At 55.4% G+C, this 18488-nt stretch overlaps 5 protein-coding genes across 5 annotated transcripts; 2 read left to right on the top strand and 3 right to left on the bottom strand.

Annotated features, from left to right (window-relative positions):
• Positions 1-729: 729 nt before the first annotated feature.
• Positions 730-1775, bottom strand: INS49_015251 (uncharacterized protein; the record flags this gene model as incomplete). The annotated part of the gene is made up of 4 exons (XM_043175933.1): positions 730-885; positions 965-1152; positions 1381-1594; positions 1773-1775. The coding sequence occupies 4 exons, from the start codon at positions 1773-1775 to the stop codon at positions 730-732; spliced, it is 561 nt and encodes a 186-aa protein (XP_043019388.1).
• A 446-nt stretch (positions 1776-2221) lies between these two features.
• INS49_015250 (uncharacterized protein) lies at positions 2222-3487 on the top strand (the record flags this gene model as incomplete). Its single annotated transcript, XM_043175932.1, has 6 exons — positions 2222-2336; positions 2398-2531; positions 2606-2890; positions 2934-3067; positions 3130-3343; positions 3446-3487. 6 exons carry the CDS (start codon positions 2222-2224, stop codon positions 3485-3487), a joined length of 924 nt encoding a protein of 307 aa, XP_043019387.1.
• Positions 3488-4543: 1056 nt separating this feature from the next.
• Positions 4544-5572, bottom strand: INS49_015249 (uncharacterized protein; the record flags this gene model as incomplete). The annotated part of the gene is made up of 1 exon (XM_043175931.1): positions 4544-5572. One exon carries the CDS (start codon positions 5570-5572, stop codon positions 4544-4546), a length of 1029 nt encoding a protein of 342 aa, XP_043019386.1.
• A 4807-nt stretch (positions 5573-10379) lies between these two features.
• INS49_015248 (uncharacterized protein) lies at positions 10380-11959 on the top strand (the record flags this gene model as incomplete). Its single annotated transcript, XM_043175930.1, has 4 exons — positions 10380-10558; positions 10651-10749; positions 10800-11066; positions 11125-11959. 4 exons carry the CDS (start codon positions 10380-10382, stop codon positions 11957-11959), a joined length of 1380 nt encoding a protein of 459 aa, XP_043019385.1.
• Positions 11960-15385: 3426 nt separating this feature from the next.
• On the bottom strand, positions 15386-17745 carry INS49_015247 (uncharacterized protein; the record flags this gene model as incomplete). Its single annotated transcript, XM_043175929.1, has 4 exons — positions 15386-16092; positions 16149-16831; positions 16893-17154; positions 17313-17745. The coding sequence occupies 4 exons, from the start codon at positions 17743-17745 to the stop codon at positions 15386-15388; spliced, it is 2085 nt and encodes a 694-aa protein (XP_043019384.1).
• Between the last annotated feature and the right edge of the window lie 743 nt (positions 17746-18488).

The raw sequence follows: 18488 nt of genomic DNA, 5'->3' as shown, positions 1-18488 counted from the left end.
TGTCTGAGCCGGACATGTTGGCTAGTCAGAGGGTTGAATTTGAGCTCTCGATAGAAATGAAAATTACTACTGTACTCTTTCTCCGGTTGCTCGATGACAATGTGTGCATACAGGGCTGATCTGAGTCCTTTTAATTTTCGAATCGAGCTCGCATTGACGCATGCGGGTTTGGTATCCTTTACGTCCCGATTGGCGTCAACCGAAACGGACTGGATTTACTCGGGCTATACAGCGGTACCCAGCGCATACAACTAACGACTTGCAAAGTCTCACTTGACGTAAATTATGGCCTCTTATGTACTGTCACGAGAATGCTGCTCACGAATTGATCGTCTGCATTCGCTCCACAACACACTTTTGTCCTTGGGTCTAATCGCCTCACTCGTGTTGGCCGGTAGCTGGTACGGGGCAAGAGTAGGCCTCTCTACCCAGCACACACATGCACACACACACACACACACACCCTGTCTGTCTGGGGCCCGGTCCCGTCTCAACCACCGCGACCTGAATTTCGCTTGTATGTTTCTCGGTATTCGGGGGAAAATTCATTCATGATTTATCCGTCTTGGATATTTTTTCGCAAGCCAGACCGTTACTGCCCGAAATGCCATGCCTCAATACACCGGTCCCAGAAAAAGCGAAGCCCGTCCCTTTGCACAAAAGCCCATTTGCTGGCTCGAGAATGAGCCATCAATCCATCACAACACCACCGAGTCCGCCCCGGGTGATTTAGGCGGAGGCGATAGCCTTGCGCACGCGCGCACCACGCTGTCTCGAGTTCAGGCGCTCCTCACGGCCGACAACGGCCTCGGACTTCTGGACGACCTCCTCGGCCTCGGTAAGGATGAGCTCGATGTGGCAGGGGTTGGACATGTAGGGGTTGATCTAGATCACACATAGGTCAGATTCTGTCTCCGCTTGGTTGTCACGTGTCGCCTCTGATGAGATGTCGGGTCAGACATACACGACCGTGGGCACGGTAAGTTCGTCGGCGCTGCTTGGGGGCCTGATTGACCTGGATGTGCTTGACGACAAGGGCGCTGGTGTCAAGACCCTTGGCATCGGCGTTGGACTCGGCGTTCTTCAGGAGCTGCAGGAGGAACTCGGCGGACTTGACGGGCCATCGGGCACGGGAGACACCCCACTGCTTGCCTATTTATCATGTTCTGTCAGCCTGACGTCGATTCGTGATGACAACCGTGACCTGATGTCAACTGTTTCGATGCCCAGATGGTACTCCATCGAAGCGCAATTTGACCCCGAATGTCCAAGCTCTTTCCATCGCCCATCTGGCGTCGGTCTAGCGCCCTACCACCATTTCTCGAAATGTCCAATGTCGCCAGTGACGGGTTGTGTGCGGTTGAGTAGAATCGTTCGTACCTTGCGAAGCACGGCCGATGGAGCCAGCGTAGCGGCGGAAGGGGACGATCTCCTTCTTCTCCTTGACGTTCTCAAGGAACTTGACGGCGCGCTGCAGCTTCCAGCCGTTAATGGCCTGGGCGGTCTCGCGGGTGTTCTTGAAAGAAACTCGGAGGTAGGCACCGCGGGCCTTGGCCGACTTGGAGGGCGCGATCTCGGTGGCAGCGTAGCGAACCTGTGGGTGGAGCGGTCAATGTCACGATCTCAACATTCGCCTCGCCCTGTGCGGCCTTCCCCTTGCCCCCGTCGCAACCCCCAGCTGCCCGCGGGTTTCCAAGCTTTCGGCAGCCTGGGGCGCTGAGGGCAATCGGCAATTCGCTCGTCCTGGGCCTCGAAAATCGGTGTGCACTCACCATCTTGACGGTGTTGATGTGGAGATGGTGTCGTCGTCGTCGTTGGGTGTTGATGGTCGTCTGCGGGTCTGGCTGGCTGGGAAGTTTTTTGCTGGTCTAGGACGAGCCGCTCCTTCCCAATCAGACTGTGGGCAGCCCGGTGAAATCATTTTGCGCTCCAGCCAATCACACGCGCCGCCGCTGCCCCGCCCGAGCGCAAGCTGCATCCAGCGCTAGGCGGGGGTACCTTGGTACTGGCGCGACCCTGGTCTTGAAATTTTTCAACTTTTTTTGCAGCAGCAAAAGCTCTTTGGGTCGGCCTCACCAGCTGCAACTGCAACACTCGACAACGCCTCACTTCACCACGGGCATTGATATTCTGCCCCGTTGCAGTCACGCAGAGGTCTAATCGATCGTTGCGGCTCCATTTTTCCTAACTACCAGTCACTACATCAGTATCACCTTTCAGCATGGGTTTTGCCCCGAGAGGACGTGGTGGTGGTGACCGCGGAGGTCGTGGAGGCGGCTTCCGTGGAGGCGGTGATCGCGGCCGCGGTGGTGGCAGAGGAGGCGGTGGCTTCCGAGGTAAGCTGTCTGGAGTCTCTGTCGCAGCCTCTAGACAACTCAATTAATCAATCGAAACCAGGTGGCCGTGGTGGAGGTGATCGTGGAGGTCGCGGTGGCCGTGGCGGTCCCGGTGGCCGTGGTGCGCGAGGCGGTGGTCGTGGCGGCCGTGGCGGCGCAGCTGGCGGCCCCAAGGGCGGAAAGAAGATGATTGTGGTATGCAATGTCCCCGGAGGTGAACGAGCAAGCTTGCACATCTCAGTCTTGATGCTCACATGCGCCCTGTTCAGGAACCCCACCGACACAAGGGTGTCTTCGTCGTGCGCGGCGGCAAGGAAGACCTGCTGGCAACCGCCAACCTTACCCCCGGCGAGTCCGTCTACAACGAGAAGCGTGTTGCGATTGAGAACGCCAAGAGCGAGGATGGTACTGCGACCAAGACCGAATACCGTGTCTGGAACCCTTTCCGGTCGAAGCTGGCTGCCGGTATCCTGGGTGGTCTCGAGTCCATCTACATCAAGCCTGGCTCCAAGGCCCTCTACCTCGGTGCCGCCTCGGGAACCTCCGTCTCCCACGTCGCCGATCGTTGGACCTACCGGAACTGTCTATGCCGTCGAGTTCTCTCACCGTTCTGGCCGTGACCTGATCAACATGGCCACCCGCCGCACAAACGTGGTCCCCATTGTCGAGGATGCTCGTCAACCTCTGAAGTACCGGATGCTTGTCGACATGGTCGACTTCATCTTCGCCGAGTAAGCTGTCACTGCGCAACTTGGAAACTTAGGCGCTAAGGCTAACTTCTTTTCTCCTCCAGTGTTGCTCAACCTGACCAAGCCCGTATAGTTGCTCTGAATGCTAAGCTCTTCTTGAAGCAAGGTGGTGGCATGCTCATCTCCATCAAGGCCAACTGCATTGACTCCACCGCACCGCCCGAGCAAGTCTTTGCTCAAGAGGTCGAGAAGCTGAGGCAGGAGAAGTTCTTCCCCAAGGAGCAGCTGACTCTGGAGCCTTACGAGAGAGATCACGCTGTAAGTCATGCATTGCATCCCTCACCCCTTGGACGCTGAGAGGGCTCTTTTGATTTGCCACTGTCGCTTGTACCGAAGAATCTTGCTGACAACAACATTTAGATGGTGTCGGCAGTTTACAGACAGAAGGAGTTTGTGCCGTGAGCTGATGATCCTTGAGCTTGGATTTGCTCTCTTCTATTGCTATTTGATGATTCAGGGTGTTCTGTCGGTTGGATGGCTTTTCTCTCTTCGATTCGGCACGGGCGAAAGACGGCGTTCATGGGCATCATCTGTCAGGCTTTTTACGTGTAATGCAACACGTGTGTTCTACTACATTCTCCGAGGGTACGGTAGACCAAAAACTTCAAGGTATTCCTCGTTGTCCGGTGTTGATGTGTGTTACAACAGCTCGACTCTGTGGCCCTCTAGTCTCTGTCTCGCCTTAAGGAGCCGGCTGAGGCACGAAGATGGGATAAAGAGTCCTGTGTATGGGAGAAGTCGGGGAGGGGGACGGCCACCAGGAATCAGCAAAAGCCAACTGAACTAATCCCAAGAACACCACGCCGAGACAGAGTGAGCCCAAGGGAAATGTTCGATTCTGGGTATTTAGCTTGGACACATACTGTGAGAGAACATGACTATTGGTCGAGAATCATAAGTTTCAGGAACAACTGCTATTGATTCTGCAGAAGGCCACAATATTTATCACCTCATCAATTCATCATCAATCAACAAGGACCCACTTGCTGGAGCTCAATACCCTTCCTACCTGAGACGTCGAGTATACCAGGTCAATCGCCACATTGCTGGACAGTGATTCCATATGGTCTCTGAATACAGTCGTTGGCTCCCTTCGACTCTTTGAGATGGTCGAGCAGCTACTCGAGTTGCGTAAAGCGCTCTAATGCAGGGGCTGGCAGAGGTGTCACGCCTACCTGAGTAACTCGAGCAAGCCCTTGACTGCATGAGGTTTCCCAATATTCCAATTCAATACTTTGTCTAGTACCATTCATTGGCTCCTTCGATTCCGTGTCTCTTGTCCGTTCCGCAGAAAGCTGTCTTCCCTCTCAGAACCCTTCACAGTCATCAGAGCCATCCTCTCATCGCCGCACCTTACTTACTTCCTCCTGCTCCATCCGTGAGCATCGAGCCAGTGCGATGAACAAGACTGATGTTCTAGGTATGGCCTGTCTCCGTCCAGATCTGCCTCATTGGTTGCTACTTGGGAACATCTGAGTCCGATGAACTTTGCACTTCCTGCACCACCCGGCCCTGGCCAATACCACTCACGACCTCGTTGTAAGCCATCGAACCAGGCGGTCTGTGCATTGTCCCCATATTCTGGGGGTTGTTGTGTTCTGGCGGCGCATTGGGCACATTGCGTTGCTGATAAGCCCAGTGATACGTTGTGTTCTGCAAGGGGCCACAGCTAGGATACATGGCGACAGGTCGTTGGGAGGCACCGTTCCACGGCGGTTGAAGCGGTTGTGGAGCTGGCAGTTGCGCCTGCGACGGAGGTCCAGTCCTTTGAGCGAACGAATCCGCGTGCTCGGGAATTGCGAAAAGGCTCTGGCGGTTCTGGAGGGCACCGCCGGCAGGAGCAGAATTTGTCTCTTGCATCCGCTGGGCGAGGTCCGACCTCGAGCCGAGCTGGGAGCATGGACCAGCACCAGCCGAGGCCGGAACGGGTGCAGTTACAGGCTGCCCCGAGTAGACTGCGGAAGGGGACGTGGTGACAGGCCACCTGGATGGTATAGGAGACAGAGCAGTTCCCGCATCGCCCTCTGTCCTCACGCCACAGAGCTGGTGCTGTCGACTGCAGCGCCGGAAGCCCTCCGGGATGATTCTCTCCGGCGCGGGCTCGCAGTCCATCTGGTCAGGAGAAGCACCGACCGCGTAGGCCCACTTGCCAACGGCGTCCTCCCCGTCCTTCAGGATCTCGAGCAGGTAGCCGTGGAGCTGGCGGTTCAGGCTGGTGCACTTGTCGCACCACGGTCCTGCGTCCTGCCCCGGGAGTGTTGCCGATGCCGCGGAGATGATGCTCAGCTGCCGGTTGTTGTTTCTGGCTCGGTACGCGGGAATCTTCATGTTCCACCTGTCTGGCCCGCCGGCGCCGCCTTTCTGCTTGCCGCCGCGGGTGCCTCCCGCTTGTGGTGGAGAGGAGGGTTTTCCGACTCGGCCTCGTCTATTGGACTCATTCTTGGGCTTGAGACTGGAGTTGTTGGGTACGAAGTCGGCGTCCTTCATTTCAACATCGCTGGCACAGCCCGACGCATTTCGTGATCTGCGTGGGCCGCCTCGACCTTTGCCCCTGGACATGATCGTCCCAGCAAAATCTCGGGTTTTCAGGGAGTAGGAGTTCTTGGAAAGCTCGCAGATGTAGAAGACGGAAATCTGCTCAGAATGCCAATGGTAACTTGGCCGTTGTCAGAATTGGTTCGATGACTTGGGAAAGGAGAAACCCGGTCAACTTATATGGCGCAGTCAACAGCTCGAGTATGCGACAAAGCCAGGAAACATCAGCCTTGGCCGAGTCCATTGGGGAAAAAGAGTGAAAGAAGAGAACAAGTGGGAAACGAAACAAGTAGCCTGCTCTTTCGATATGAGACTCTCCAGAAGACTTGTTGTAAGACAAGTGATGGACGACTCCAGAATAGACTCAGTTGCAGAATGCGAGACACGATGTAGGCACACAACGCTGCCTTAGTCGACAGCATAACCTAGAACAACATTTTTCAGATACATAGGGAGTATTGGTCGGCACGACACAACGGCAAATATCAGATGAAGTGCGATTGAAGTCTATGCTGCCACAGTTGGTCTCCTGGGTGGTATTGTTCTTAGGGGTCTTCGTCGTTTTACTCTATTATGCTATCGCCTCAGTCCAGCGAGGCCTGCTAAGCACGTGGATTAAGAAAGCGAGCGCTTATCGATTGAGTATGGGCAGCCTTTTATTTGTTTCCGTGGCTGGAAGATGAGCGCAGAAAGTTTCAACGTGAGACAGACGAAAGGGCTTTCAAGCAACACATTCGAGAATTCCCGTTGAGGATATCGAGATGTAACGGCACGTTGCTCCCTTGAGTCAAGTCAAAGACAATGAAACGTCACGCAAACATTGTCCACGACTGAGGCTGACACTTGATCAAGAGGCAACGTTGAATCATGGTACTTGGTTGATGCCCATATTTCAAGGCTTCAGACGGAGGTGTTCTGCAGAATCAAAAGGGCTATCGAATATGTTTTTGTACAATGGCCGAGCGGAAGTAATCTGGAAGCTGAGAACATTGAAGCGTTACATCCTTGTTCAAGAGAACAGGTTTGCGCGGTATCTTCCAACTCTAAGCCCTATATCTCTCTTGTGCCGCCTACCAACATTGCTAGAAACAAGGATTCTATGCCTCCCTACCCAGCCTGATTAAGGAGTCGTCCGAGCTCCCGTCTTAGAGAACGGATGAGTCCTGTGTCTAACAACATAGGCTGCCTGTAACCGCGGAGTCTTAGAATGTGGCAATACCGAGATACGGTCTTCGGCACAAGTGTGGGATCCTGGGCCTTTCACATAACAAAATGCTGTCTACGAGTATCACTTGCAGTATCGTGCAGCGAGATGGGGCAAAGGCTTGGTCCCATGCCTCACCGGTCACAACGGCCTCACCCACCTGCTGGGACTTGCGACAGAGCTAGAAAGCCATCAATATCCAGGCTGAAAAGTTCCGCCGGGCCAATCCTGTCTGCAGGGTTATACAAGGCATGAATGAGCCGCATGCGGGCAACATGGATCAGGTGCAAGGACGAACGCTTGTGGATGGCGGCCTGTGTTGCATATGCTTTGACTTTGTGGACAGGAATCATGCAGAAGGAGGCTGTAGCTGCTCACTTGCTTGATTAGACGTCAAGCTTTTCCAACTGATACCTTGTTACTATGTCTCTGGTGCACAAGCAGAGTCGCATCGGTTTTGCGGCTCTGGCGGCACGCATGTCAAACCTTGCGTCTCGGGCGATTGGGTGTGACAGGGTTACAGCCGCACATCGCACGTCCTCAGGACACAGCGTGGGCTTGCAAGCATGGCCACGATGTGGCAGCAACGGTGTGATAGGGAATGGGTGGCAGATAGAGGTGGCAAAAATGCTTCGATTAGTGAGAGGTGACAGCACCCGCCGTTCTAAGTGCTGTAACAGCACGCCTGTATGCGCGGTGATGGTTTGCGAAGCACACCGGCGGCTGAGGGCTGTCTTTATGAAGCAACGGGGTGCTGCCGGCCAGCTAGTACCACCGAGAGTCTGTGTATCATGATAGGAAGGCTGTGTTTATTTCGTTACCTGCGGTTGAGATCCTGAGGATTCGCGAGGCTGAAGGTCGAAGCCAGCCACAAGGATGCCTTTCACCACCCGGGACTCTCGCTTTCGGAGGTCACGGTTCACCAGAGTTCGGTGGCGAAACAAACTCTACACACGAGCAAACATCCCATATCAACACGTTGAAGTCGACGGCAACTTTCGAAACACGGCAGATGACCATGTTGGGGTGACTACAGCGAAGCGCGTTGAGGAAGGACAGATGGGAGACGGGCTGCACATCGCAGCATGCATTGTCAGGAGGCCACGGTGCCCATCGGAGGAGACACCTTGAGAGCACAAACTTCAGATGTCAGCAGAAGAGGTCATAAAAAGTCCTAGGGGGGAGGAATCCTGATCCGGACGAGGCATTGGCCGTTGGGGTATGTTGAACTGCGAAGATCGTTGAAAGCTTGTTATCTGTGCGCCAAGACGAGGTCGCGGTGACACAGGCTTGCCTCTCGCTAGCTCACCCTCAACACCTTCGTCTCTCGACGTCACTTTCGAGGCCATCTACTGCAATGCTTCTCCGTCCTCGTTGCGGTTCTGGTTCTGGTCCTGGTCTGACGACTTGATTCGGAAAAGACACGCAAGGGCACAGCACACACACACACACAGCACTGGTGAGATCGGGGCATCAAGGTCAAAATCAGACGACGCAACTGCCGCCGATGCTGTCTGATTTGCATTGGATCGACACTTGTCGCCCTCAGCGCAGCATGGTCTGGGCCATCGGTCCAGTGTGGACGAACGTGTTCGGTTCAGATCCACCGAGGACCAAAGGGCCCGTCCCAAATCTCCGACATATCAGAGAGCCAAGATGAACTCCTAGTCGACGCAATTCTCGCAGGCCGGCCCAGTATGTAGAGGCACAAACAGTCTGCTTCGAGTCTGGACCAGGGACCAGAGGTTTCAGCTCCACCGCCCCACTCACAACTCCACCACCCTCCGTGTGGATGTGCAGAGACCCCTCCTTGACCTTGACCTCAGCTGCCCCACAATCTTGCTCCCCCTTCTGGGGTTCACCTCCTGGTTCCCCGGCAGATGGCATCAGCTTCCACGTGTGCTGCTTACCACCTGCTCCGTGTTACCTACCGTCCGGTCAAGCCGGTCGAGAACGGCACGGCATCCCTCTGCCTTGCTAGGTCCGGTTTTCACAAGCCCAGTTGGCGATCTGACCTGGGCCAATGCCTGCAACTTCAACTCCGCAACAGCTTATTGCAGACGTACCCAAGAGGCATGGCCAAGGCTCAGCGAGCAGAGTTTCGCCGCGCAGCAGACGTTGACCCTCTGCCGTGGCACTCGACCACCCAGATGAGATGGCGACCTGAGACTACTGATCTGCCCTCTAGTTCTCCTAAACTAGCGCCTGTCGTCGGCCAACTCGCTCTCGGGCTAACGTTTGGGTGACTGGTGTCGTAAGGCGATCTGCGTCGTCGTCTGATCGAGCGGGTTTCAGGCCGGCAACAATCGCATTAGGAATCACGGCTTGAACGTCAACAGCCGTCATCTAATCAAACGCTCATGGACGACAGATTCATTCATGACTGAGCCTTCAATTCAGCAGCGCCGCATGAGATAGAAAGGCAGCAGCCAACTAGTGCAGCCCCCAAGAGAGAGACCACCCGGCGCTGGAGCCCAACGTAGATGGTGAATAGCGGCCTCATTCAAGATCTCGTGCACGATCAACCGGTTGCGCCTCTTTGCTGCGGTACAATGCCGATACTGCACCGGGTCAACCCAAGCCGATGCCTCAAGTTTGCGAAATTCTGCTATTGGTGATTGCCCTGGCCTCGCCTATCATGGTACAGTATCAAAGTTGGGACGGATGAACGAGCACGTCTCTTCGCATAGCTAACACGCAGGCCTTGTTCATGAGCTAGGTATGGGTCCCATGTCAAGTTCTGGTCTCATCACACAATCATGGCCCCTGACTTTGACCAAGGATGGCATATCAATGTCTATCCCTGCCGAGCACATCCTCCCAGATCCCCGATTGTGATGGATCATGCCCACTTCATACCTATGCCCATGCAGCGCACCTTGCCGCTTGAGTGTTTTACCCGTCTTGTACAAAAACTTATACAGACCGTTCGCCCAGTCAGTTTGCCATGAGGTCTTGGGACACGCCTCATCTGTGATTTCTTTTCTACAATCTGCGCCTTCGAACTTCTCTCGCGCCACCGCCTGTCTTGATCCACATCTCTGGGTCTCACCATCATCCTGGGTACCAAACAAACAAGTTCAGCGTGCAAACGCATCCACATTCTGTCGGGATACCATAGTCCATTCTAGGCCATAATTGCTTCTCGCTTAATTTCGACCCCAGCTCCTCACTGTCGAGGCATTCGTTCCACCTGCTGACCACATTCGTGTCTCACCTTACCTACGCAACTGAAATCGGCAAAGGAGCACAAGGCATCCTTTTCCAAAGAACGGCTCACGCTTCAGTCCCGAAAACCCGATATCTTCCTACAGCATTTTGAGCTGAGCGAACATATAATACGGATCTGGACTTTAAAGGCGCCGACCCGGCTCCCGATTCAGTATCCTGCTTCCGCCTGATCTTCGTCCCCTTGGGCTGCTACCACTGCTCCAATACATGGACCTCACCCGCAGCTCTCGGACCGCCGATTCCTCTGTCGTTCTCTCTGTCCTGGTGTCAATGTTCCAGGGTCCAGTACGAGGCTCGAACTCGAAACCACTCTGCTAGATAATCATGGATTCCGACAATATTGACAATATCGAAAATCTCGGCACCCAGCTCGATGTTTTCAATGTCATCGAGCGAACATGCTCGGTGTTGTCCCTGGTGGGATGCATTTTCATTATTATAACTTTCTGCGTATCGGACGCTTTCCACAAACCGATAAATCGTCTTGTGTTTTATGCTTCATTGTACGTGTCGACGCCTGGGCATCCCCGGAACCCATATCCTATGCCAAGAACGACGTCAGCGTTGGATGAATACTAACTCCATCTTCCCCCAGCGGCAACATGATGACCAATGTCGCAACGCTCATGGCGAGGGTTTACGTTCCATTTCCTGAATCCGCCGGTTGCCAGTTTCAGGCATTTCTGATCCAAATGTTGGTATCACCCCAGTCACCAATGTAACTGTGGCTTACACGCTGGTTAGGTTCATGCCCGCCGACGCCTTCTGGATATTGGCGATGGCTATCAACGTCTATCTGACATTCTATGCCAAATTCGACGCGCAAAAGCTTCGGAAGATGGAAATTCCATACCTGATCTTCTGCTACGGTGTGCCGTTCGTGGTGGCCTTGGTGTTTATTTTTGTGTCGTCCCCAACGAAGGGTAAGATATATGGCGATGCCACTCTATGGTGTTGGGTCAAAAGAGAGTGGGATATCTTTCGAATCATCACATTCTACGGACCAGTATGGTAAGATACCAGTCTGTCTCCAGACCATTGACATCACAGTTGATCTAACAAGGTCTAGGGCGGCGATCGCCGTGACGACATTTATTTACATCCGTGCCGGACGGGAAATCTACAGGAAGCACAAACAGCTCAGAGAACTGAATTACACAAGCCGCTACGAACCCGAAGCGAACCCGGCGAATGATGCGTTCAGTGTCAAGACTACCGAGGTTTCAGTCACTTCTGAGATAGTCACAACGACGCAAGAAACGACCCTCGACCTCGCACCACTCGGCCGCGCTCATCGGGACAGCTCAGCGGCCAGTCAGTCCAAGCCGTCTGCATACTCAGTCAGCATCTCCGCAGATGGGCCAGGGGGTGCGGCAGGGGCGACCATGGCGACAGCAACAGCCAGCGGTAGAAGCAACGAGAACACGATGCAGCGCTCGGGGCGTAGGAAGGCCACACATGACGCCAACAGCGCGGCATGGTCGTATACGAAATGCTCGATCCTCTTCTTCACGGCTATTCTGATAACGTGGATTCCCTCGACAGCAAACAGAGTCTACGGAGTCATACAGCCCGACGGAGTCAGCTTGCCTCTCGAGTACATGTCAGCCTTTGTTTTGCCACTGCAAGGCTTTTGGAACGCTGTCATTTACATGGTCACGAGCTGGAAAGCGTGCAAAACCCTCATGGATGACATTCGCTACTCCTCCAAGGGGGGCCGGAAGACGAACGTGCCGAGTCGGCTGACAAGCAGGTCTCGGCTGGGAGGACGGCGCGACAATATATCTGTGGCTGGAAGGACTGGTACGTTTGAGATGATGAGCAAGGGGCGGAACCTGAGGACAGCGTCGAATTTGAGCTCGAGCTCGGAGTCGACGGAGGAGTTGAGGTACGGAGTGGTATGACAGTGCCGACTGTTCTTGACGAATGTTCTTTTCTGTACTTTTTGATCTGGTGACTTGTTTTCAGTGAGTGCCACGATACAAGCTAATTACATTATTTTCTTCATCTCGTCCCATGTGCGACACGTTCCTGGCACAGCTATCCGGTGACGGCATGGACCTGCTAGATGGACCCTTTGAGAGACCCGTCCCAGCACCGTGGGGAAGAAGCACGATAAGCTTGCTCCCGTGAGAGTGTCAAATCACCCTCCGCCGTGTGCCTGTGACGGGTGTTCTAGCAGTGATCCATTCAAACTACGTGCCGACTCAGTGTGCGTATTTCGCAGTACCCCAGGTTTTTGACGGGATGTAACCTGCGCACAGCAGCAAGCCGCTGCGTGGCCCCAGGGCTGCGTTGCGCCGCGTCTCTACGTCGCATCAGGGCAAGCTTGGCTTGTCCCAGCTCCAACCTTGCGACCTGACCGCTCATGGCCTCCAACGCACCAGGTGGAACGAAGGTTTTCTTGCTTGTGTCTCGAGTCGGGATGGCATCGCTGCCTCCGATGGCCTCTGGCCTGTAGTCTGTACGAGCAGCTTAACAAGTGGCCCAGGAGTTTCGTCATTCTTTCCCCCTTTTGGGTCTGATTTTTTCCTTCTTCTCCCCGCCTGGAGAGTGTACCAAAGTACGCGGCCTGAAGCTAGCCCCTACCGGGCAAGGGGGGAGCTCCCGGGTGGTGGAACAGGATCCCTGCCCGTAGAATGATGATAAACTGCTGACCACCAACCAACCGCTCGCATTATCATGCTCGCCCCTGGACTGGATACCACCCACCCAACTCCTCCTCCATATGCCCGCCCCTGGCCGCGCATCACGCAGACATATCGGGCCGGCCAGGGGTCTCGGGCAGAAGGGGATCGATGGATTTCCCTTTCGACAGCAACGCAGCTTGCAGATCAGCCTGCCCTTTCCGGGTCCCTGTTCGGCGAAGGGGCGTGCGTCATGTGTTTTTGCTATCCCACCAGTCCTACATTAGGTGAAGCTTTTCCCAGGCACCGCCGGGGCTAAGAAAACTGGGCTATTTCCGGTTCCTGTCCGTAGGGCACCAAGGGTTCCCGGTTAGACTTTTGCACCAGCGCGTCACAGGAGTGTGCCGCAATCTTAACCAAGACGGCCTATCATGTGTCGTGGCGGCCCTTTTCCGTAACGTGGTCGGAAAAAGGGTTGAGGCACGGGAGGCATGCACCGCCCTGGCCGGTCGACTAACTACTAAGTCGAGGCCGTCGAGATCCTCACAGTCGGGACCCGCCCGGGGTCTTCTGCCAAGCCTCGACATGGTGGGATTTGCTGGCCTCACTTAATTGCCGGACTGTCCATCCCGGGGGTTTGGTATGCGGTACATGTGGTTGTTTCTGGGGTTGGTGGTATATCTCGATCCCGACCAGGCGGTGGGCTCCCTCCATCAGACGGTGGGACCCGGGAAGAAATGCTTGTGGTTTCTTGGTCCCCCTTCCCGCTGCCGTCCTCCCCGTCTTCTTTTCTGGTTCCCACTGCGGTGGGGACAGTGACTAACTGATCGGTCGCCACTGGCCATAGTCGCTAGGCATGCAGGCAACCCAGTCGGTTGATCACATCGAGGGCATCAACAGACGTAATGAGATGGGATAGATCACTTGGGACCGATCCCCAGCAGGGGAAAGATAGTCCCATCACCACCTTCGGCAGACCCTAACAGTGCAGTAGCTGGGACGACCTACAGCAGAGGTGCAGGTTGTGAAGCAGGTTGCCACTCCATTGCCCGCGTTCATAGGCTACTGCTGTGTATACCATAGCATTGCTGGCGAGGAGTGGGAACGGCAAGCATCCAGACGACAGCGTGCACTGCGTTCGGAGCAGCACACCACATGCGTTATGTTTCCCGATTGGGACAAGACCCCTGAGTTAGAACAGACTCTGATACCACACACCCTCCCAGCCCTCGACTCGCATGGCAGACCGGCATGGGTTGCCCCCCCCCCCGGCGTTTGGAGCTGTCAGAAGTCCGGGGTAGGGCTCCACCCCTGGCCGATCAGTGGGTGACATCGGGGCATTTTCCGCCGCCAGCCCACCCAGCCCCATGGGTCTTGCTGGAGAAATTTCTGGGCACCGAGTCTTGTTTCGACAACGTGCGGGCCTGCAGGCTGCTTGCTCCGCCATTCCACCACTCCTCGATTGGGAGCTCGCTGTCCGGGGGTGGATCAGTGACGACCAAGATTCGCGGGAGACTTGCCATCCGAATCTCCCCTCAATGAGACTTTTTTTTCTTTCTCCAAGCCATTTCGCTGGTCCAAACCTTATGGCCGTCCGACATGATTTGCAGCCGGCTAGCCCAGGGCCAGGGTCTCCGGATTAGACTCGGCAAGGGTGGGAATAGGAGACCGACAAATTGGGCGCACTTTCTCTAGCTTTGGGGCTGGAGTCTAGAACACGCTACTTGGCACATGACTGACGTTTTGTGGGCTGCTTTCTTCCTGCGGATGAATAGTCTGTCTTCCCGTGTCAATCCGAGGATTGGTTGAGTTCACACGGCACCGTGGTGGCTCGACGATGGCGGCTCTTGAACCCTGGGCTTCAGTTCAGTGGTGATCTGCGATCAGAGGAACAGGCCCTGACAATCATTATTATTAAGTGCAGACTCCCCCCATTATTTGTCCTCCCATGAGATACAGCAGACCTCCTTGGGTGTCGGAGGCGCACGTGACCAACCACCCAAGCATGCCCTCAGACACATCCCAGATCGTGCGGCTACCGAGTTCTGCGAAATGTGTGATCTTCTGGTTCCGTGCCGCGGCCCGGATGCGTGTTTGCCCACCCCGTACACCCAGTACTCGGCGGTTTTTGCTCGGCGTTTTTGGTCGTGCAAGTTTACGACCTCTAGACCCTGCACACCATGATGGCCTAGGGTGGGTTCCCGGGGGAGGCCGAAAGGGCAACGTCACCGCAGCTATGAGACTGGACATCACACAGAAGACTGTTTCCGGTGGTCACTATCCTCAATCGTTGATGACGAAGCAGCTTCACTGTGCCGCGTGGTATTATCCCATGTGTCCGAGAATTGTCCTCTCTAGCTAGCGTTGGTCATGCCTCACTCTAAGCACCCTCCTTCCACCCGACTCTCATTGCAAGCATTCATGGTCAGGTCTAACACCTCCCGTAGTCGGTGTAGATGCTTGCTCGGTGGCGTGATTGCCATCATGCAATCGGTGACACTCGAATGAATCTCTTCCTGTCCCAATTAGAACCAGCTGCCTATTGGACCGGACCGGGGTATTTCCTCCAAAACGTACATGATTCCATCCATAAACGCCCGCAAAACATGTCGTATCCCTAGCATGATCGCCAATGCATGGTTGGGAAACGAGCTGCGGAAGCACAAAGGTAGGGACGGTCAATAGTGGCCCCTTGGACGATGCTCAGGCCTCGCTCTCCTTGCACGCGGCGATGACGCTGTACTCCCAGCACGTGTCCCGGCTCAAGCACTCGTCGACGATCTTGGGCACCTCCCACCACCAGCTGTCGGCGCCGACAAAGGGCCCCCAGATCTCCCGCCACAGCATGCGGCCGACTGTTGTGCGCAGCTCCCTCATCGTGGCCATCTCGGAGGCGCTGCCGCTGCTGCTGCCGCCGCCGCTGCCGCTGCCGTCGCCCGCCTGGCCCTGAGGGATGACAGCCTGGAAGCGGGTGGTGGTGATGACGCTGCCCTTGGCGCGCATCCCAGCCTCCAGCAGCCAGACGGGGAAGTTCCTGCTAGGATTCGTGCACCTGAACTGCTGCTCGAGGTTGAAGATGAGGTTCTCGTCCAGCCACTGCCTCAGGGCGGGGCCCGCCGAGGACGGGGTGGGCAGGGGGTCGACGATGACCATGTTCAGGAAGCCGCCCGGGGCGAGGACGCGGAAGATGTTCTGGAGCAGCCTCGGCAGGTCCGACGACGGCAGGATCGACGCGATGGGGAGGCAGTTCACGGCGGAGAATGCCTCTGTTGCCACGCCCACTGCCGAGGCCGAGATGGCCGGGCAGGTCATGGGGTGGATGTTGGGGTACCGCCTGTGTGAGAGAGGGTCTGGGGAGAGGTGGTAGATGGGGACGCTCGGGTTGGAAATCGCGAGGTATGAGGTGACGGCTTGATGAGGGAAGTCAGCGTAGTTTGTGACGGACAAGACTGCTGGCCCAACATACCTTGGCTGTCGAAGAGGGAGAGGATCTTTTGCACCTTGGGCTTCACCTTGGGCTTGGACATGGGGGTGTTTGGTTTCGTGTCGGTCTCCATGTGGTGCAACGCAGATAGCATCCACCGCTTCCTGTCCATCTCGAGCTCCTTGTACATCAGCGCCCGGTCGACGGCGATATCAACGTCTTCCTGCGTGCTCTCCGTGCCCGCCTCCATAGCTACGTGAATGTCCTGGTCTCCCCATTTCGCCTTGAGGCGCAGCAAGATGGTCCGAGGGCTCGCTTGAAGCATTCGATTGGCCTCGCGCTGCATACTCGCCAGGTCGAGGGCGAGTTGGTTGATCTCATCCGAGCCAATGGGCACAGCCGCCTCGTCGACGGGTGAGACTTCGGGCTCACTCGCGCTGTACTCCCATACCTCTGGGGCTTTCCACAGGTCAGGGTTCCCAACATACTGCTGATTGGCAGGGACAATCGCCGGCGCCTTCAAAGGGGCCTTCGGCTTGCGCTTCAACCCATGCTTGGGCTCGGCCCCCGTGGTAGGAGCCTTGTTGGTTGCAGGAGTAAGGGAGAGATCAGTGATCATTGGCACCAGATGATGCACATCTTCGAGGTTTGAAGCAGAGGGTGACTCCGGAACAGTTGCCAGGCTGTGAGTCACGCCTGTGACCTGTGGAGGGGGCTGCCATGAGCTGAAGAATTGCTGTCAACACCGCTTGGTCCCATACAAACTGGGGATTTGGGGTCACTCACGTAGGTTTTGCAGACAGATCCTTGGACTCGTTTTCAGAAGGACCTGCTGACAGCGTCACCTTGGAGACAAGGTAGTCAGGGTCGTTCTTGTCTCGAGGCTGCGACCTGACCTCAGTGGTCTTCGTGATGAAAGAGATTCCGTCCCCAAGATGCTGGGTCAGAGTGGACTTCAATCCCGGCTTGGGGGACGCCATGTCGTAGCCCAAGAGGGAGCCGCCTGGGAGATTCTCGTTCCACGTGTTGAATACAGCCTCGGGAAAGCCTACAGCGTTGTTAGTGCTTTCAACCACGTCCTCCCAGAGCAAGATGTGGTGATTGGTGGTTCTGGAGGGGCGTGTAGGATGCACACACAATTGGGAAACACAGGTCTAGCTTTGTGGGCCGGGAGCTGCGAATGGTGCTGATTTGGGAGAGACTTACTGCTGTGAGGCTTTACAAAAACACTGGGATGCTGGTCTTCTGTATCAACCACTTCAGAATCCTGTGGCACGTGAGAAGACGCCTCTTTTGGTGACTCGACGATGTTGTTGTCGATGTCTTCTGTGGGCTCCTGCTCGTGGATGGTTGGGGCCCCGGTGGTGGAGCTGGCTGCTGACTTGCTGTTCCCCAGGGCGCGGCCCTTCTTCCTATTCTTGCCGCCAAAGAAGCCAAACTGCTTGTCCACCGAGGATATGGAGCTGCGGACTGAGCCTGAGCCTGATGCCTGGCTGCTCTGCCCGTCCCTCTTGCTATCCTTGTCTGCATTGTCTTTATTGCTGCTGGCCTTGTCACTGAATTCTCTCTCCTTCTGCTTTCTTGCCCTCCTGTCACCAACCGACTCCCTATTCGGGTCACTCCAATCAACATCAAACATCTTGCCAGCCGATGACCTCTAGTCACGGGGCATGTTGTATGAAACGAACGTTGGGCTCTGCATAGTTTAGCCAATGCTGGCACGGAGATGATGGAAAAAGAAGTGACCACCACGGCCAGTCCAAGATGCGCTATAAGTCTAGATGATATTCAGGAGGCTGTGGGCTATCAGCAGTTGATTCCTTGGCAGGAGTTTGTGTGTTTGTGTTGTGAGGTGACTCACGCTCTGGCATGATGGCTAGGCATACCTCATGCTATCGATAGCCACAAGGTCCTTACAGTGGATATGATTGATTCCAGAGTGAGGCTGCCAACTGGCACTGTGGGAAAGAGAGGCGAGGAACCTTCCTTTGGGAGGCGATGACAGTTATCCAGGCTCTTATGTAGGACAGCCTCTGTTGCTGAGTGCAAACAGGGTTGGCCAGAAGTACAATAGAACTTAACATAGGAGAATTTCGCCCGAGGGGATAAAGGAGGAAAAGACGAAAGGAACGTTGAGTGAATACGCGCCCCTTGGTCAGGATTCTGGTGTATGGCCTGAAGCCCAGTAGTGGACGGCCAGGTAGTAGTTGACAGGGAGGCACAAACAGCCTGCGGGGCAACCTGGATCTACCACAACCTTCAGATGAAAACAATTAGGGGGTGAAATATAAAAGGCCAAGGCTCTGGGGCTGAAAGGGTTCATGGGATGGCTGGGTATGACCAGGAAGAGAGAAGTAGGGGAGGGAGGTGGTGCCGTCGCCA

This window comes from Diaporthe citri (assembly GCF_014595645.1).
Source record: "Diaporthe citri strain NFHF-8-4 chromosome Unknown scaffold_9, whole genome shotgun sequence".
Lineage (NCBI taxonomy): Eukaryota > Fungi > Ascomycota > Sordariomycetes > Diaporthales > Diaporthaceae > Diaporthe > Diaporthe citri.
This window is presented reverse-complemented; position numbering and strand designations above follow the sequence as displayed.